The sequence below is a fragment of the Ursus maritimus genome, unplaced genomic scaffold, assembly GCF_017311325.1.
Source record: "Ursus maritimus isolate PB19 unplaced genomic scaffold, ASM1731132v1 scaffold_10, whole genome shotgun sequence".
Classification (NCBI taxonomy): domain Eukaryota; kingdom Metazoa; phylum Chordata; class Mammalia; order Carnivora; family Ursidae; genus Ursus; species Ursus maritimus.
The window spans coordinates 22383946-22405711 of NW_024423344.1; the positions used below are offsets into that span (position 1 = coordinate 22383946).

General features: G+C 36.7%; 1 protein-coding gene across 5 annotated transcripts in view; it reads right to left on the reverse strand.

Annotated features, from left to right (window-relative positions):
- LOC103677615 (SET domain bifurcated histone lysine methyltransferase 2) overlaps window positions 1–21766 on the reverse strand; it is a 93497-nt gene that overhangs the window by 65214 nt on the left and 6517 nt on the right. For 3 of the 5 annotated variants that reach the window (XM_008706875.2, XM_008706878.2, XM_008706874.2), the window contains 4 exons: window positions 13492–13579; window positions 12334–12459; window positions 11058–11123; window positions 8352–8448 (listed from right to left, as the gene is read on the reverse strand). In XM_008706875.2, coding sequence (XP_008705097.1) covers window positions 8352–8448; window positions 11058–11123; window positions 12334–12459; window positions 13492–13579 — 377 coding nt within the window. Of the gene's footprint in view, window positions 1–8351; window positions 8449–11057; window positions 11124–12333; window positions 12460–13491; window positions 13580–21766 lie in introns of those variants that run through there. The other 2 variants (XM_040622718.1, XM_008706879.2) reach the window with 2 other exon arrangements.

Consider the following 21766-nt stretch of genomic DNA (forward strand, 5'->3'; position numbering starts at 1 on the left):
TGTGATCAATAGCGATGTCTTATTTGAGGGACGCCTCCAGTCGCTTTTGACACACGGGAACCTCTGACATATCCTGCGTGGGATGCCACCCGGGAGTCGGAGGGGATTTGGTAATGGACCTAATTTACTTTTCTGAGCGTGGCCTCAGTAGGCTGCTTCTTCGGTTCCCAAGGATTCTCCCTTGGGGTGCCTTTTGACCCATTGGAATCAATTCGGATTGCAAAATTTAGGAAAGTACTGATCTCCTGTAACACTGCGTGGTTTCAGTGGGATCTATCAGTTAGATCTCTTCTGTAAGGAACCGAGCAAATGGACCTAGGGTACCTTCATTGCTCGTATCTAGGCCTTCATTGCTCTACACCCGGACCCTGACCTAAGGGCCTCTTGAAGAATGTGTTTGCCCGAATGGGTCAGCTAGTAAACTCTCTCCTGACATATTGGATGATAATTATCTAAATAGGCCTCCTCCGAGTAAACCCAGGTTGCTGGAGGAAACACAGGCCATCTCACGCAAAGGGGACTCTTGACTCTCTTCTCTATCACTGTTCCTTCTAACAGATGTGGGGGTTTCTCCCTCACTCATTTCCCGGGTTAGTGGCTATAACTGGAGCCATCTGTGGTTAGTCTCCCTCGGGACGGGGACTTTAAGGAATATTCTCAAGCAGCTGCCAAAACTCCCTTTGTTTCGGGGAAATTCCCTGTCTTCTCTGGCCTGACATACACTGCCTATTCCCCCTTGTTGGCAGGAAAGCATGGTGTCTACTGCTGTTGGAGCTGAAGCTGATGAGCTCTAAAACCGGGAACCCTTTCTCTGCCTTCTGGCAGCACTTTGTCTCCTCTGTCTCCCCCTCTCCCTTCCTTATGCACCACCTGGGGTGTGGCCTGCACAACTGGCTTCTGTATCATCTTCGGTGCCTCAGGCACCATGGCTCCTCCTCCCCTCACCATCAAGAAGCGAAGAAGAGGACCCCCTGGACTTAACACCATGCACTCCAGGTTTCCCCACCAGTGTCTCAGGTAAAAATTGACAATGGGCTGGGGCGCCTGGGTGGCACAGCGGTTAAGTGTCCGCCTTCGGCTCAGGGCGTGATCCCGGTGTTATGGGATCGAGCCCCACATCAGGCTCTTCTGCTATGAGCCTGCTTCTTTCTCTCCCACTCCCCCTGCTTGTGTTCCCTCTCTCGCTGGCTGTCTCTCTGTCGAATAAATAAATAAAATATTTAAAAAAAAATGACAATGGGGAGGATCCAGGTGGAACATAATTCAGTATTTAAGTTAAGCCTGTTGGTTTAATTAAGATAGGCATGTCTTTAAGTTATCAGCACTAAACGTGAAACTTTTATTCTATCAAGGTTTACTAAAGGTCAAACTTGTGTTACCTCTGTTGTGAGTTGTTAGTAAAAAGACTAAAACAATTGTCTCAAAGTTTTCATGGGTAATTGTTAAAAGAGCTTTCAAAGTCTTTGCTAACCTTAATTTTTAAGGTTTTGCTTGGATGGTAAATGGGATTGAATTCATTGGACATCTAGGTCTTTTTAAAATAGGATCCAGTGCTAAAGCATTGAGTACTGGATGTAGGTTTGTGCTTTTGACTTCTTATTGCAAAGAAACTAAGGATATTTAAATCTGTTGGTAAACAAGTTTTGTGCTTAATTGATTCATAAATTTGCCATCTAAACCTTTTGGGGTAACAGTTCACAGTTGGCTACTACTTAGTTTTCACTGGAGACTAAGGTTTCTAAGAAAACTCTACTAAATGTAATGAAGGATGATGGAAAGAAGGGAAGCAACTCTGTATGTACAAAAGGAGGAGATGTGTAAGGAGAATACGAAATGCATTTTTTTGTTGAGGGTAATAATTGTGCTAAATAAGATGTTCGTTTGGAAAGATAGCATGGGATAGAATCTGAATGCAAAAGAAAGTTGTAGAAGGAAATCTTTGGAAAGGAATTTTAGGTGTGGTCAGGACTAAGAGTGAAATGAATGGATTTTTAAGATACAGTGGTAAAAGATCTATGTCCGCTTTTTCTCTGTTTAAAAAGAGAAAGGTTTCTTGAATTGTTCAACTGCTCTGAATAAGATAATGTAAACAGTTTTCCGTTTGCCCAGAAAACAAAGTTTCTATGTTTCGTCATTAACAGGTCTTCAATTACTTAGTTAAAACTTCTCCTATTAAGCTAAGTTTTGCTAACAACTTATAGAACCCTAAATATTTGCCTTTCAAATCTCTTATTGTCACCTTGGTTACATAAAAATAGTTTTTTAATGATCTGTAATCCTATTCAGGCAAGTGCTATAATTTTAAGGTTTTAACAAACTTTACCAAGATTTAAATTGTAAATGAAGTCTCTTTAACTCAATAGGCCTTTTTCTTTGGTATGCTAAGTTACCCTGGAAGTACTGTTAAACAAATGATAAGATTTAGGTTACTTTTGGGTAAGTGGTGTAACTCTTCTAGAGATTATATACAATTCCTAAAGTTTTAGTGTTGTAATATAAGGTCATCATCACTCTTTTCTGGCTATTGAAGTCTTACATGTCACAGAAGAAACCTGATTTTCTTGCCAGCTATATTGTAAACGCTCATCAGTTACTAACCATGTCCATTCTGTATTTTTGTCATTTATACTTGTTCTTACTCTCCTGTAAAATGAGTTTAATCTTCAAGGAAATCTATGTGAAGGACTTCAGGACAGATACAGGTATTCGATATCTTTATAGAATCCTAAACTTGAAATGGGTAAGAATTTCCAGAATTAACTAAAGCTGTGTTCAAACTAAACAAGAATTAGTAATATAGGAATAAATAAACTAAAAGATTATAGTGTTGTGACTCTTGTTTAAAACATTACTGGTTCTCTAATGTTTGCTCTTCCAGATTGAGGAAACTTTCTCTTAAGACATCAGTGATATACAGAAATAATAATAAAGCAAATTAAAGCTTTTAACTTTTCTCTCTACCTGAACCCTCTGAAATTAAAAAGGTCTCAGTATTCTTTCTTCCATGGCAGTCATAATCATTTGCAAAAGTTCAATAAGTATTGTTCTCCTTGTAAGAGGACACCATTGGAAACACTGGTTATTTTTACCATAAGGCTTTGAGTGGAATGTCATATTTGAGAGACGTGCATAGACTCAGATATGACCAAACAGCTTTCAGGAACGAAGGTTGACTTTATGAAACCTGGAGCCATAAAGCCCCTTGGAAATGGCCTGATACCTTGCTTACAGAGTTGCCAGCAGCCTCACCAGGTGAGTAAAGAATGTCACTTCTGGCAGGTGCAGGAACCTCAGGATCTATAGGGGACCTCGTGAAGAGCAATCCGCCCAAATCTACAGGTATCACAGGCACGTCTGATGACAAGTACTTGGCTTGGCTTCTGGCCTGGAGAGGCTACTAAAAAGTTCAACCTGGAGATTCCTTACAAAAGTTCCAGCAAAGCAGATTCTAAAAGATCTATATGATCAATCGCTATTCTTGCTGAGCTTATATAAATAATTATGCTAAGTTTGTTAAAATTGGACTTGTTTTGCAAACAAATTAGTCCTGATTTGGCTCTCTCTGGAAATGCGGGTTATTTTAGAGAGAAAAGTTATGTTTAAATAACCCATGTTTGTGGAATGTTATTCTAGATCTGATTGTCCTTAAATGTTTGCTTAAGCTAGACAACTTGAGGTAAACTTAAGAGAAATAGCTTTTTTCTATTTCTATGCAATGTATCATGTATAGATAATCTTCATGCTTTTTATTCTGTGGGGCTAATAACAGGACCCCATGAGCATATGATTATTTAAACAACTGGGAAAAAAGATTGATTCCCCAACAAAGCTATCATCTTGACCAATTCTATGTGGCTGGGATGATGAAATCATTTCCGGAAAGCCAGAGCATACCCCACTCCATAGGGTCAACTATGGGCTTGTGGAGATAATGGATGATCCCACTTTCCTTGTGGTTGGACTGGATGATGACTTGGGGATGCCCTTATCTCTTCACAAGTCTCCCCCCACTTGCCAGTGATTCCTTGTTAAGATATTAAGGCTAGACCTCAAACAAAGAGGGCTTCTTAATGGTTTCATCTTGCATAGTTAACATTTATCCTACAAGCCACCTCTATGGATATACAATTAAGGAGAGACTTTAGCCAAGCATACAACAGCCCTCCTGGTAAAAGGGCCTCAAAGCTCACTATGGGACAGTCTCTGACTGTAATGACTTCACATCAGGTCCAAGACCAAAAGCCACCAATGGGTGATGGGAAGCCGACTTATTAAATACCAGGCTATGCTCATAGGTATGCCTGAAATAATACTTGAAATCTGTCAGACCTCAAACCCAGCTACCCTTAGGCCTGGACCTGACCATTGTACTTCTATAGAGCATAACTGTTGAGAGGTTATTGATCTTCTTTATTCTCTAGTCGACCAGATTTAAGATGTCCCTATTGAAAATACAGAGGACAATTGTTTCACTGATGGTAATAGTTTCATGGAAAAGAGGGGTAAGAAAAACTGAGTATGTTATAGTCAATTCTAACTCAAGACTGTTGAGGTCAAAGCCCTGTCAGCATACATGTCTGCCCTCAAAGCAGAATTTATAGCGCCCACCTGTGCTTTGCAATTGGCAAAAGCCTTAAAAATATTTATACTTACTTCAAATGTATTTTCTTGCTCCTCCATGCTCACAGTGCAATTTGAAAGAAAAGTGGATTACTATCATAACTCCCCAATCAAATAGGGGCCTGAAATCATTGCATGTATGGCCCTAAACCAAGTAGCCCTTAATCCTAACTGCAGGTCAAGGAAGCCCATTATTATATGACTGGCTCCTGACTGGGACCCAATGGCTATGCAGCTCTAACCTGTGGCCATGGCTTCCCTCAGGCTGGATAGGCCACTGTACTCTTGGGTTTTGCCTGGATGCATGGATGCATTATTAAAACCATTACCAACCCAGCCAACCTTCCAAATTTAAAACCATGGTGGACATGTTCTGTGTCTCACTGGTACGACCACCTAGCATCTATCTTTGTTACCTCCTTGAGACTGGAGAATGTTGTTTGGCAAATGGAAACTCCTAAATGTATGGTTAAAGCCCTAAATGACACTCAAAATAGCATTTCTCTATTAAATGCTAGGGTAATACAAATACGTAAAGCAGCTTTACGAAACAGAATGATATTAGATGTTTTTAACTGCTACATAAGGTGAAACTTGTGCTAGCATAAAAACAATGCTGTGTATACAGTCTAATTACCACAAAATATTTCTGGGTTTCTAACTGACATAAATTGGCACTTTAAATGATCACTTTTCTTTAGTGATTGCTTTAAACTCCTGGACTGGAGGAAAATTATCAAAGGTCAGCTATCAAAGGTCTTTTACTCAAGACTTTCTCTTGTTACAATATTAACCTTGTTTTGTCATTTCCGGTGTCTCCCTTACTAGTGCCAAGACTCCTTCACTGCTGTAACTTCTGGCTAACAGATGATTCCCTTCTACTCAAGGAGGTTCATCTATGTTGCCCGCATTGGATTCAGCTGCCTCCCCCTTTAGTAACCCCCTTTACATTCCCCAGTGACCAGTACGGACCCATAGGTAGGAACATCTCCACACCCCTATCCGGCAGGAAGATGTTACAGAAGATGAGACCTTCCACCTTCAACAACCTTAAAGATTTAAGGGTCAAAATTGTTTAAGGGGGAAATGATGAGGGAACAGAAGGCAAGCTAGGACTCACAGGCTGCGACCCCCCCACCCCCCACATTGGGATGTATGTGACATTCCTCAGGCAATCCTGGCTGCCCTCAAGGACAGCGAAATAGTTAACCTATAGATACCACAATCCCTCAGTTTACAGATGTCTTAGCAGTTTACAAGAACAAAGCATTTCTGTCAATAACCTAGCTTCGGGAAGGGAATGTAGATACAAATATATGTCCTTATAATCTGCAGCCTCCAGGAAGTTCCCAACCATCTTAATGTTAATGCTTTGCTAGAGGGAAAAACAACCTTAACTTGACAATGGCAAGGCCTCTGGTATCTTGTGAATCTTCTTTAACATATGAAACCTCCCTTTTTCCTTACCTAACCCTTGTGAATCTTCTTAACTTGACAATGGCAAGGCCTCTGGTATCTTGTGAATCTTCTTTAACATATGAAACCTCCCTTTTTCCTTACCTACCCCTTGTGAATCTTCTTTAACATATGAAACCTCCGTTTTTCCTTACCTACCCTTAACTTGACAATGGCAAGGCCTCTGGTATCTTGTGAATCTTCTTTAACATATGAAACCTCCCTTTTTCCTTACCTACCCCAACCCCATGGTATATAATCAGTCACCCCTCGCACAACCCTGGTGCAGCAGTTTTTTCTGCCCACGGGTCCTGCCCCGTGCTGTAATAACCCACCATTTTGCACCAAAGACGTCTCAAGAATTCTTTTGGCTCCGGACTCCACCCCCCACTGAACCTCACCTGTATTCCACGACCTCATCAAGTACTTAGAATTTGAAAAGCCAACATGGACTAGGTAAGAAAAGTAAAAAGTAAACTAATTTTCCTTTTTGACAAGGTTTGATAATACCTGGCAAGGATATAGAATGCTATTGCAGTAAATCTTGATTTCCTCTAACAGCCTTGTGAGAAAGATAGAGAAATGTAGGTGGGATAGCGGTAGAGGTAAGTAAATTCACACTTGGTCCAACAGTTTTTTCTGAAGAGTAACGACGGAATAGTGAGCCAGAAAGGTTTTATCTTTGGTCCTGTCCTATCCAATGTTTTCAGTGAGTATAATAAAGACTAGAAAACTCATTTAATATATTTGTAGAAGAAGGAAAGCTAGAAGGGAAAGACAATATAAAAGGAGATTCAAAATTCATAAGGATTCTGATAAGCTAGGAAAATGAACTTAAAACCAAAAAAGAGACACTTAAGAATAAACCATCTCCTGAATTTAGGTTTAAAATAAAAGTTTTAATAAAATAAAACAAACAGAAGATGGGAGACTGTTGGTAATTTATATGAAAGGAATCTTATATTTTAGTGATTTAAAGTGATTGAACTTGTTTTTAAAAGGTTTTAAAATTTTATGCTATATATCAGAAGACCAGAATTTCTAGGTTTCTCTGGAAGTACTGTAAAATAAGTTTTATGAGTCTTCTAGACTCAAACTGTAAGGACATCTCTAGTATTTGCAGATGTAAATCATATGTGAAATAGTGTCAATCTGCAACTCTCATAAATCCTAAAACAATAACAAGAAGATTCTACATTAACAATGTTTTTGTCAATTTAATATGCAGCTGAAAGGACAAAATAAGTCAATTAACTGAAGAACTTTCTCTATAAAGACACTTTGTTTTTTGAAATTCTGTTCCGTGGACTAGCACAAAATACTTCAGAAACTTCCCTTAAACTAGTTCTTGAACGTTTTAGTACCAGCATTACCTACTAAAAATAAAGACTATGTGTGAGAGTGTCAGATTTCCTCTTATATAAAGATTTCCTCTTATACAAATTTACTTTATGCTAAGGAATCTTTACTGAAATGGTAAAAGGACAAAGAAAAGGTCAGAAAAATTTAGCCTATTCTCTTAAGCTTTCTGATACTAATTTAGAGCTGTTAAAGTATTTGAAAAGCTGAACTGATAATGACAGAAATACTGTTTACTCTTTTCCAATATTCCTTTAAAAGAAATAATCCAAGGGCATCTGGCTGGCTCAGTCAGTAGAGCATGCGACTCTTAAACTCAGGGTTGTGAGTTCAAGCCCCACTTTGGGTGTACAGATTACTTAAAAGTAAAATTTTAAAAAAGAAAAAAGAAAAATAATCCAGGAAAAGTAATTTTTTTTAGTTACAAAATTGCGACCTTGGTAGCTTGGTAGATGTTAGTATATTAATAATTTACAGAAAGAAATATTTGAGAGAGCGTGAGCATGTAAGTGGAGGGAAGGGCAGAGGGAAAGGAGAGAATCTCAAACAGACTCCCTGCTGAACATAGAGCCCCACACCGGGCTCAGTACCACAGCCCATGAGATCATGATCTGAGGCAAAATCAAGAGTTGGACACTTGACCAATTGAGCCACCCAGGCACCCTTACACTAAGAAATTTTAAACTAAATTTTACTGAAAGACTTGATTACCTAGGGATATTAGCAAATAAACAACTTGTTAAGGGACTCATGAACCTTCATCCTACATACAGTAATAAAATTTACAAATTTTAAAGCTTTTGGTGGGAAAATATCTTTTTTATATATTCTATCTATTCTTACATCAAATGATCAGAAAGAGTACATCTCTTTCTGGGAGCGAAAGTATTAACAACATAAATTTAACTTATACATACAGAAATGTACAGTCTTCTGGAAAGGTGTCTTCATATGATGTAGAGGGCAATGAACCGGATTTGTTTTCCTGTTCATTCTGGGTCACAGATGTATGATCTACATGAAGAAAATACAAACGTGAGTAACAGGTACACCAAATTAAAAATCATTTACGGTGATATCTAAGTAATATCTTTATTGGTTAGAGATATATGGAGCCCTTAAATCTGCTAACATAGTAAGATTTCAAAGTTAAGTCAAAAAATTCGGTGTCAATATTTTCAAAACATGAAGAAAATAAGATAGGATAGTAAAAGATTTAGGATAGAAGAGACTTCTGCTGGAAAGAACCCAGTTTGGCCTGAACTTTATCTGAATTTTAATCAACCTTTAAGGTGAACATTGGGTATCCTTATTTTTGCTTGTATTTTATAGAAAAATAATGTAACTACTACTAAAGGGTCACAAAATTGAAAGTTTATATATCTTTTCCTTTCTCATTGTTCAACCGCTACCTTCATTTTTGGAGGGTGGGGTGTTTGGGTATTTCTTTTTATATTTCCATTTGACTTTTCATATTACTTCGTCTATCTTTCTGTGCTTAATTTCATGCCATGTGTTTTCTTTTTTACTTCATCTATTCTTACTCTTTAACATGACTACAATATAGAAATAAGCTGTGTATTTAATGAGAAAAATTATGGATTTCGTGTTATTTTGAAAAATGGATATGTGGAATATTCTATGTTTGATTTAAAGATACACACACACGCACATATTGTTTTTCCTTTTTTTTTTTTTTTTTCCTTAACAGAGAGCACAAGTGTGAGGTGGGGGTGGGGGGAGGAGAGAAAGAATCTTAGGCAGGCTCTACACCCAGTGTGGAGTCTGACATGGGGCTCGATCTCAAGACCCTCAGATCATAACCTGAGCTGAAATCAAGAGTCATGCTTAACTGACTAAGCTACCCAGGCACCCCTAAAGATATTTTTTAAATGTGTTTTTTCTTACGCGCTGATGGACTTTAAGCAAAAAAGTTATTCTCATCTTGCCTTAGATTATTAACTTGCATCAATCTCTAGTGCAGAAAAAAAAGTGTAGAAAAAAGTTTAATAGAAGAATAGTTTACGTTATAATACAAGGCCACTACCTGGTTATTTGGAAAATAATTATCCTTTAATTACCAAGGTAAAGAAAGGTTAAAAATCTGATAGTTGATAAGAGATGTATTTCCGGATTAAAAATTGAGTGTCACAAATCAAGAATTTCTGATTTTTCCTAGCTAGTTTCTTTGTATGAGTCATATAAATCCATACTAACAAATATGAATAAAATAAACGTATATAAGCATAATTAGAAATAAGACTTACTGAAAAAACATGGAGATTTTAAAATTAATCTTTAGATAAGGGAGGAAAGGGGAAATAATAACTCCTCTCAAGAAAACAGTATCTAATCCTTTGTTTGAGGATATAGTACATATTTACAGTTAAACACAAGCAAGCAAAATGAACGTAATCAGTGGTTTGGGCAGTTGGATTTGGGATAGCTTGTTTTGATTTCAACACCAAGTCCTTTTGTTTCTCCCAGTCTCAATATTCTTCTTAAAATAAATACTAACATGAAACTTTGTTACTAGGAAGATTTTAATCCTTTGCATTTGCCAACAATGTCAATTACAGAACTCCCCAATTACTTGGTTACATATATTGCTCTACCATGGGCAAACATATACTTTCATTTTGATAAATTCATTATGTTTAAATGAATTATATAAAAATATGAAATTATAATATTCAATATTTCTGTTAATGAAATTCTTACCAAAAAACCCCAAAATCCAATTTACTATTAGTGAGAAATAAATTGTTTCGGAAAGGGAAAAAAAAAACATTTAGAATTAGTACCTCTTACCACCTCCTGATTTTAAACGCTTCTTTCTTGCAAAACTAGTGTAATCAATCTCTTAAATGTGTTGATTCCAAGTGCTATGGAAAGATACTGAGAAAGGCTGTTTTCTTAAAGAATCTACTCTTATAAAATTGAGAATACTTATGAATAACAAAAGGTTTCTTTAAAATAGACTCATGATGCTGGGCTATATTTTCAGATTTAAAAACCTTAAGGTTCCAAATTATGACCTTTAAAATTATTACAATTTGTTAACAGTATTTAACAGTATTAATTAAAATCCTGTAAAGTACTTCCCCAGCATTTTAGGAAATTGGAGATAGACTAAGCTTTATATGAAAGTAACTCTGATAAAACAACTTTTCAGTTTTTCTCTTCTTAGTTCTGGTACATTATCTCTGATCAATTCCTTGTAAAATGAATTTGTTTACAGTTTGCAAGACTGATGGTCTAATAATAATCTAGAAATTAAAAAAATTTTATGCCAAGTTATCTATGCCACAATATACCTTTCTAGTATTGTTCTTCTCACAAAGTGGGTTTATAGTAGTTTGGAGTCTTAGAATTTTTTGAAGAGATAAATTTGTTCATTCTTTCCGTAGGAGATTTAGAAGAATGTGCATTTCCTATCTCTGCATGGGTAGGACTTTTTATTTAATAAGGAAAGTCATTTATGTAATTTACCAATAAAAATCTTACATTTTATTTTAAATTATCTTTAGGTAACCTGACATACTTCAGTCAATTAAAATTAAGCCTGTTCCAAGTCAAGAAAATAACATTATATTCAAGATTAGAATTAGAAATCCACATACCCTTTATCAATGTTGAATTGTTACTTATGGTTGCTTCATTCACTAGAATCATTGCTTGGATGTATTCTGTTAAGGAAAGGAAAAAAGCATGAAAACAATCATTAGCATCACTTTCATCTATGGTGCCAGCTATTGTGCTAAACAGCTTACATACTGTATCTTGTATTCAGTCTTCATTAACTCCTCTGAGAGGTTCTTATGATTATCAGCATTAGAAACAGAAATTGAGGCTTAAAAGTTAGACTATTCCAAGAACACCTGGGTGTTTAAGTTGGTTAAGCACCCGACTCTTAATTTCAGTTCAGGTCATGATTTCAGGGCTGTGAGATCAAGCCCCGTGTCAGACTTTGCATTGGGCATGGAGCCTGCTTAAGATTCTCTCCCTCCCTCTCTTTCTCAGCCCCTCTCTCCCCCTCTCAAAACAAAAAACAAAACAAAACACACACACACCTCAGAAAACACTATTCCAGGTCATTCAGCAAGGGGGTGGTAGAACTGGATTCAAAACTAGGTATATCTGACTCATGAAATGAATGAGAAGGAATGAAACGAAAAACGGTACTATTTTTTGGATAAGCAAACAAAAGATTAATGTCTTACGAACATCCAAAACGTATTAAGAATGGTCCAAAAGAAAATTTGCTTGAGAACCTTATGTCCTGAAGGAAAGGAGGTTCTACATAAAAATCTTAGGTTCTGCAAGCAACCAGGGTTGAAAACAGAGACATAGAAAAAATGAAAACTTGGCTGACCGAACTTGACTGCCGATGTAGAATGCAAGTTCTGCTTTCAGAAGACTAGTAGGGTAAGTTCTGTTAGGTTTTATGTACTTTAATATTTTAAAAACACGAGGTGTCTCTGAGTGATGGAGTGATAGATAATTTTTGTTATATTTTTCTATATGTACTAAAAGTTGTACAATGAGCAGATATTACTTTTGCAATACCCATCACCCCTCAAAGAGGGTTACAAAGAGATAGAAAAGATAAAATGGGGGGCAAAGTAGCCTGAGAGAAAAAAGAGGTAAATTCAGTAGCTGTTACTCAAAGTAATCATCTTCACCCTCTTTTTACAAAGTGTCTATGGTATATGTGAAAGCAAGTTTTTATAGAAGCAGAGCATAAACACAAGGGAAACAGAACGCATGGTAGGCTCTTAGAAAATAAATGAATCGATTTGACTTTTAAAACAAAGAATACTGGAAATAGAACTGTACTGTATTGCCAGTGGGTAATATTTAGCATTAAATGTATTGAAACTTTTTTGTGCTTCATACCTTTATTTGTGGCAGACCCATCTTTGATCTTTTGTTTCAGTGATTGCAGCACATTTTGCACTTGTTCAAATATGAAGTCCACTTTTCCATCATCTTCCAGCTCCATCCAGAAGGTTTTTGCATCACCTAAAATTAGTGAATAGCTTAAGAGCGCAACAGAAACAGACTGTAAGCTCCCCAAGGCACATGTTACAGAGAATCCACTTGGTTTCTAAATAACATCAAGGTTTAATTGGTCTATCATGTACCTTGAGAAAAAGATTTTGGTTATTGTTTCTTTATAAAGAACTAGAAACAAAGAGTATGACCTAAGTATTTCACTTATGTCTGCTAAAATAAAAATACATTGCGAAGTTTAGTGATACTATTTCTGGTGTCCCTGTCAAACTGAAAGAATGGCTTCATTCTAGATTGGTGGTAGATGTACGTATCAACACATAAGAATTTTTAAAGTTTCAGGGATATAACCTCCACTGAATATGGAAGTGGATGGTTTTAGAATGAAACATCTCAACAATTGCTAAAATGTCTTTTATATTTTTAAAATAATTATATGAAGCAAAATACTGTTTAAACTTTTATAGGTAGCTATAGATGAGCCAATATTTCAGATGTCCAGCAAGTGAACACCTTAATCAAAAATTCCTAGAGAAAGGTGCCTGGCTGGCTGAGTCGATAGATCATGCAACTCTTGATCTTGGGGTCATGAGTTCGAGCCACATGCTGGGGGTAGAGTTACTTAAAAAAAATTTCCAAGAGGAAATAATTCTTTCAAAGCTGAAAACAGAAATATGAGAAAGACAATTAAAATAAACTAGTAAAAGCAAATCTCATATGTATACCATGTTTAAAAGTAAAAAAATACCCAAAATGTTAAAATTTATAATATGTTAAAATGTTAAATGTTAAAATACACAAAATGTTGAAAATTAATTTATAGGGACTTAAAAGAGGGACATAATAATTATTATACTTTGGAAAGATCACTTGAGAAGCCATTAGGAGGATTAATAAGCAGAGACCCCGGTAAGTTTACAAAAAACACATTTTCCTTAATAAAAATTAAACCTAGAACCTCTAAGTTTGGCAGTGGGGTGAGAATCTTCATAAAAGGCTTAGGCCTCATAGTCCCAAATCTCCCCGGCAAAGGCACCTTACCCAAAGGGGATCTCTGGCTAATTAGGGATGCTGTCACCATAGTAGCCTCAGAAGGGGTGTTGGTTGCCTGTTGACATTGGCCCGATGCCTACAACATAAGACCAAGCCTAGTTTTAACTCCCCATAGCACAGCTCAGACAAGGTTTCAAGATTTGAAATAAATGCAATGTGAGAGGACAAAAGTGATGAGGAATGATGCTTTAGAGGTGGAGGGACCATGACACAGATGGCCTTCGTGCCATGCTAAGCAACTCCATTTTTATATGAAAGACTATGGGAGCCACTCAGAAAGTTTAAGCATCTTACGATATGATTAGTTTCTTAAAAACGTCACTCAGGTGGCAGTGGGAAGAGGGAGGACTCAAGAATGATTTGTAGTTTTCTGACCTGGGCAACCATATGCATAGTAATGTTACTCATTGAGATAAAAAAAGATAAGGAACAAGTGAGAAATTTAAGTAGGGCAAGTACACTGGGTACACAGGCTCCAGAGTAAGATCTGGTCCAATTACATGAATTCTGGAGTCAACAGCATACAAGTGATGGCTGAAGTGACAGAATAGATGTGATTAGGAAGAATGTGTACGATGAGAAGGGGGTCTTCTGTATATAAGGGATGAGTGCAAGAAAAGAGAATCATGGAGATCAAGAAGGAGCAAACAGGTGGAAGGAAAACCCAGGAGATAGCATTTCGGGTCAGTGGAAGAACAGATGTGGTAATTAACAATCTGGGCTATGGAATTCAGATGCATTTGTGTTTGAATCCCAGCCCTGCCAGTTTAAACTGTATGACCATACGTATGAAATGGGAATAATAGTGGAATTGATGTGCGGATAAGATGTGGCCTTTTGCAAGAAATTACTATACGTATGAAATATATATGTGAAATACATATGAAGTGTATATATAGACTAAATATATATTTTTAAAGAAATTACTATATATAATTTAACAGGGAATATAGTCTTTAGCAAACGTGGGCAAGTATTTTTTGAAGGACCTTCCCAAAATCCTTAAAATTATTTAGTTTTTCACTTACAGATAACCAAAGAAATCACTGCTTTTAGACAAAACTATTTGTGAAAGCACTTAATTGGCTGTTACCATGTTTCCTTTCATGCATATGAATGTATAAATCCACTAGGGATTTATCTTTATTTAAGGTGGATATCTAGATGGGAAGGATTTTGAAAGGTACTTAGAAATAGCTTCTGATAGCATTATAATCTGGGATCATACACAACTCTCACATAACCTGAGAAAACAAGCAGTGATGCTCCAAAACCACAATCAGGGTTTAACTGAATTTTTGTTTCTCAGTGGTTATCATTTAAAACTGTTTGAAACACCATTACACATAATACCAAATTATTCTGACAGGAAATACTTAAGACAACTTATTTGACAATGGAACAGGGTAAATTACTAGTTTTGGAATAGATTAATGAACAGGACACTGGCAATATAATTTAAGAAAATAAAGCCAATCAGAAAATACTGGAACTATCTGCTTGTACAATAAATGAATGTATTTAAGCAATTCATATTTATTCTGGGTTTTTAATATTGTTGTTCATGGTATCCTTATGATTTCATACTGCTAGGTTTAAATTTCATTTAAATAGTTCTTATTCCTCATGTCTTCCCTCTTGATCATTTTTAACTGTCTTTGCTATGGAAATTTTTAACCACAGTAATAGTAAGAAAAAAGGTGACCAATTTATCTGAAAACATGAGATTAACAGATGCATTTGTTTTTGAACAGAGGCTAAATGAATATCACAAAGAGAAACAACTGAGTCATTTTCATTTCAACTGTAGACCATCTAGATAGTTAATACAATGTAAACAATTTCAGTTTCTTGCTCCTTTTCTTTGTACTCTATATATGTTCAGGGTTATAACCTGAGAATGTAAATATTTCAGTGCATTTCACTAGAAAAACATTGATAAGTACGGAGTAGGTCCTTGAATTGAAAACCAAATCAGTATACTAATATATCTACTTGCCTCTAGAAATGAAGAATACCATCTTATAACTGGTCCCAACTTGCTCCCTTACTTAGCTAGATATGACTATTTATTACAAGAACATTCCACCCTAAAACAACAGAATACTCATTCTTCTCGAATGTACATGGAACTTTCTCCAGAATAGACCACATGCTGGGTCACAAAGCAGGTCTCAACTGATACCAAAAGATTGAGATTATTCCCTGCATATTTTCAGACCACAATGCTTTGAAACTGGAACTCAATCACAAAAAATTTGGAAGAAATTCAAACACTTGGAAGCCAAAGACCATCCTGCTTAAGAATGTTTGGGTCAACCAGGAAATCAATGAACTTAAACAATTCATAGAAACCAATGAGAATGAAAACACATTGGTCCAAAACCTATGCGATACTGCAAAGTCGGTCCTAAGAGGGAAATACATAGCCATCTAAGCCTCACTCAAAAAAAAACAAAAATCCCGAATACACAAGCTAAACTTACACCTTAAGGAACTCAAGAAGAAAAAATGAAACCCAAACCAAGCAGGAGAAGAGAAAGATTAGAGCAGAGATCAATGAATTAGAAACCAGAAACACAGTAGACTGCATCAATGAAACCAGAAGCTGGTTCTTTGAAAGAATTAGTAAGATCGATAAACCACTGGCCAGACTTATCCCAAAGAAAAGAGGACTCAAATGAATAAAATTATGAATGAAATGGAAGAGATCACGAATAACACCAAGGAATTAGAAACATTTATTAGAAATTGTTATCAGCAACTCTATGCCAATAAATTAAGCAACCTGGAAGAAATGGATGCCTTCCTGGAAACCTATAAACTACCAAGACAGGACAGAACTGACAATCTGAATGGACCAATAATCAGTAATGAAATTGAAACAGTGATAAACTTCCCAAAAAACAAGAGTCCTTGTCCCAAGGGATTCCCAGGGGAATTCTACCAAACTTTCAAAGAAAAAACAGCTTCTTCTGAAGCTGTTTCAAAAAATAGAAACAGAAGGAAAACTTCCAAACTCGTTCTATGAGGCCAGCATTACCTTGATCCCAAAACCAGGCAAAGACCCTATAAAAAAGAATTACAGACCAATATCCCTGATGAATATGGATGCCAAGAGATTCTAGCCAACAGAACCCAGCAGTACATTAAAAGGATTATCCATCACGACCAGGTGGGATTTATTCCTGGGATGCAAGGGTGGCTCAACATTTGCAAATCAAAAGAAGAGACAAGAACCATATGATCCTCTCAATTGATGCAGAAAAAGCATTTGACAAAATACAGCATCCTTTCCTGATTAAAACTCTTCAGAGTGTAGGGATAAAGGGAACATTCCTCAATTTCATAAAAACCATCTATGAAAAGCCCACAGTGAATATCATTTTCAATGGGAAAAAGCTGAAAGCTTTTCCCTTTAGATCAAGAACACAAGGATGCCCACTCTCACCACTCTTCCTCAGCACAGTACTAGAAGTCCTAGCCTCAGCAAAAAGAGCAAAGTATTTGAATTGGCAAAGAAGTCAAACTCACTCTCTTCGCAGATGACATGATACTTTATGTGGAAAACCCAAAAGACTTCAACCCCAAATTACTAGAACTCAACAGCAACTCAGTAATATGACAGGATACAAAATCAATGCACAGAAATCAGTTGCTTTTCTATACGCTAACAATGTAACTGTAGAAAGAGAAATTAGGGAATTGATTCCATTTACAATAGCACCAAAACCCGTAAGATACCTTGGAATAAACCTAACCAAACAGGTAAAGAATCTATACTCTAGAAACTACAAAACACTTACGAAAGAAATTGAAGACACACAAAGATGAGAAAACATTCCACGCTCATGAACTGGAAGAATAAACACTTAAAATGTCTATGCTGCTGAAAGCAATCAATACCATCCCTATCAAAATACCATTGGCATTTTTCAAAGAGCTGGAACAAACAATCCTAAAATTTGTTTGGGACCAGAAAAGACCCCAAATCGCCAAGGAAATGTTGAAAAAGCGGGGGCCATTACATTGCCTGATTTCAAGTTACATTACAAAGCTGTGATCACCAAGACAGCATGGTACTGGCACAAAAACAGACACACAGATCAATGGAACAGAATAGAGAGACCAGACATGGACGCTCAACTCTATGGTCAACTAATCTTAGACAAAGGAGGAAAATATATCCAATGCAAAAAAGACAGTCTTTTCAACAAATGGTGCTGCAAAAATTAGAGAGCTATATACAGAAGAATGAAACTGGACCATTCTCTTACACTGCACACAAAGATAAAGTGGATGAAAGACCTAAATGTGAGACAGGAATCCATCAAAATCCTAGAGGAGAACATAGGCAATAACCTTTTTGATACTGGCCACAGCAACTTCTTTGAAGACACGTCCCCAAAGGCAAGAGAAACAAAAGCAAAAAAGAACTTGTGGGACTTCAAGATAAAAAGCTTCTGCAAAGGAAACAGTCAACAAAACAGGCAACCCACGGAGTGAGAAGATATTTGCAAATGACATCACAGATAAAGGGCTGGTATCCAAGATCTATAGAGAACTTCTCAAACTCAACACCCCAAAAACAAATAACCCAGTCAAAAAATGGGCAGAAGACATGAACAGACACTTCTCCAAAGACAATATACGAATGGCTAACAGACACATGAAAAAAACGTTGAACGTCATCAGCCATCAGGGAAATTGAAATCAAAACCACATCAAGATACCACCATATCCCAGTTAGAATGGCAAAAATTAATAAGGCAGGAAACAAATGTTGGTGAAGATGTGGAGAAAGGGGATCCCTCTTACGCTGTTGGTGGGAATGCAAGTTAGTGTAGCCACTTTGGAAAACAGTATGGATGTTCCTCAAAGAGTTAAAAATAGAGGTTAAAAATAGATACCCAGCAACTGCGCTGAGTATCTACCCCAAAGATACAGAAGTAGTGAAGAAAAGGGGCACATGCACCCCAATGTTCGTAGCAGCAATGTCCACAGTAACCAAACTGGAAGGAGCCGAGATGCCCTCCAACAGATGAATGGATGAAGATGTGGTCCCTATATACAATGGAATATTATTCAGCCATCACAGAAAGGATGAATACCCACCATTTACATTGACATAGCATATCTAAGTGAAATAATTCAAGCAGAGAAATACAATTATATCATTTCACTTATATGTGGAACATAAGGAATAGCATGGAGGACATTAGAAGAAGGAAGGGAAAAATGAAGTGGGGGGAAATCGGGGGGGAGACAAACCATGAGAGACTATGGACTCCAGGAAACAGACTGAGGGTTTCAGAGGAGAGGGGAGTGGGGGGATGGGTTAGCCCAATGACGGGTATTAAGGAGGGCATGTATCGCAATGAGTACTGGGTGTTAAACGGAAACAGTCATGGGACACTACATCAAAAAACTAAAGTATATGGTGACTAAGATAACACTTAAAAAAAAATATATATATATATATAGCAGCTTTGCAAAGGAAGAAAGACAAATATATAGTTACACTGTATGTCTTCCAATCTCCCTTAATACACACTGTCTTTGCAAATAGGCAATACTCAAGAATCACAGCTATAGGAGTTACTTATTAGCCAACTATTTTTGGAGTACTTACCAAACACGTAAGATCCATACACACACACAGACACAAAACATCTCTTAGCTTCAGGGCATTGGTCTAGAGGATCTCTATGATATCTTTGAGTCTGTGATAAGCAAAGTGTGGTCTATGAACCCTTGGGGTCCTCAAATCCTTTCAGACAATATGCTAGGTCAAACTCTTTTAATAGTAATACTAAGACATTACTTGCTCTCCCCCACTTTTTTCCCCATAATGACATTGACTGATGGTATTAAAAGCGCTGGTGAGTAAAAGTACTGAGGTCTTAGTATGAATCAAGGGAGTGGCACCAAACTACCAGTTTTAAGTCTTCCAGTATACTACCAGTATATTCTACACTATCAATTTCACTGAAGAATGTCCTTGATAAAGCAATATAAATGATTATTACAGCATAATGGCTGTCTCAAGCAAAAGCACTAGTGAGACTGTTCGAGTTGTAGGCTAAACCAGTTCTCTTGGAATACTATTTTTACTTAAAAGAACCACTAATAAAAATTATAGTTTCTCAGACTTGGGTGTTGGGCACACATGTTCTTGAAAGAAAAAAAAGTAAGCCTACCCCCAGAAGTTCAATACTGACAGCATTTGTTTAATGATAAAATTCACACTACCAAGTTAAAATTAGAATTTGTAAACCCTGTATGTGCCACAGTAAGCCTGATAGCTTCTCAATTTTTGAAATTAAAAATCAAAAATAACTTTTTGATGAGATTGGTAGCAATATTAACAAATGTGATTTTTAAATATTGTATTATGAAATGTGTCAACATCTGGAAAATCTGCACAATTCACTTAGCCAGTATTTTCCAGTTGGTCAATACATGGCATTATAAAATCAAAAAAGATCCATTCAATGTGCAAGACAGACCAATGGATTTTTAATGTAACAGAATGTAAAAAAACTCAGACATGCATTCATATTTCACACTACAACTGACCTTGAAGGAATAACTACTTGTTGAGTTTTGTAGTTGTATCAATAAAAGTCCACAGTTATCTAAAAGGCTATTAAAATATTCTTCCAATTTTTTGTTTGTAGGAAGCTTCATTTTCTTTATATATTTCAACCAAAGCAACATTTCACACCAGATTGAATGCAGAAGCAGATAGGAGACTTCCCTCTTCTATTAAACCAACTATAAAAGAGATCTGTAAAAATGTAAAACAATATTCTAATTTTTTTGTTTTAGAAAAGTTACTGCTCACAAAAATGTAAATTATGTTAACATGTTGGGTTTATTATTTTTTTTGAAGCTTCTCAGTTTCCATTTCTCAAACAGTAAAAATGAAGAGATATTATCCACATAAACTAAAACTGTTAGGGATTTTAAATACTTCTCTAAGAGTATAAAGCAGTTCTAAGACCAAAAGAAAGTTTGACAACTACTGGCCTAGATGAACAGTCCAGTGACTACTAGATCAACAGTGTGATCTCTATAACAGTCCATATATTACAAGTGTGTTAAACGGTAGTGAAATTTTTAAATATCATTTAAGAGGTCAGGGATCCCAGGAAGGAATGCTGACCATGACGAGAACATTGTAACACTATTACAACTGTATACACAACCTCGCTGAAGAGCTAGGTAGGTAGGTGCTAACCCAAATAACTTTGGAAATAAGTAGAGTCTGCAAGACTAAAGGCAAAAGGACTGTGCAGAAGCACTGTAGTTTCCTACCTGGGAATACGTTTACATTTCTGATACAGCTACACACACATACACACACTCTGGAACTGAGTGACTAAATAAATGGATAACAGATGGCCGGAGCCATGTTTCTCACTGTTGGAGAGATGTGGTAATGGATTAGAATTGGGAACATCAGAATAAAATCATGTTCACCTTAATAGAGATTCAGATGGTTACATATAGAGATATTTATAGATATGTGCATATACAGCTTAGCATACATATATATATTCCTTGCTCTGTCAGCTGAAAGGGCCTATAAGCAAGGACAGCCCAGTAACAACTATAGCCCAGATATTGGTTTTTTTTTTTTTTTTTTTGAAGATTTTATTTGACAGAGAGGGACAGCCAGCGAGAGAGAGAACACAAGCAGGGGGAGTGGGAGAGGAAGAAGCAGGCTCCCAGCGGAAGAGCCCAACGTGGGGCTCCATCCGAGAACTCCAGGATCACACTCCAAGCCGAAGGCAGATGCTTAATGACTGAGCCACTCAGGCGCCCCCAGATACTGGTTTCTCACACCATCCTCCATTAAAAGGAACCAGGGCTCATTCAAGAAATGACTGACTCAAGCACTGGGGCAGGAAATACACAAGATAAGCCTGCAGTATCTTACAGACCAGAAGATAAGGCAGCGCTAACAATACAAAACAAAAAAATAAAACAAAATCCCACCTACATTGATACAGGTGTGTCAAAGGGACACAGACCCAAATGAAAGAGCTCCCAACAGCCAATCCTGGGAGAATCCGAGTAACAAAACAGTACTGGATAGAATAGTGGATAGGACAAAATAAGTGCCCATGACTCCATACTGAAACAAATAAATGACTGAATATACACATTAATGGGAGAAAGGAGATAAATCTCCCTTGTACAAGAATTCCAAATAATTAATGTAGACATTCCATTCTCAAAGAGGGGGAACATAATC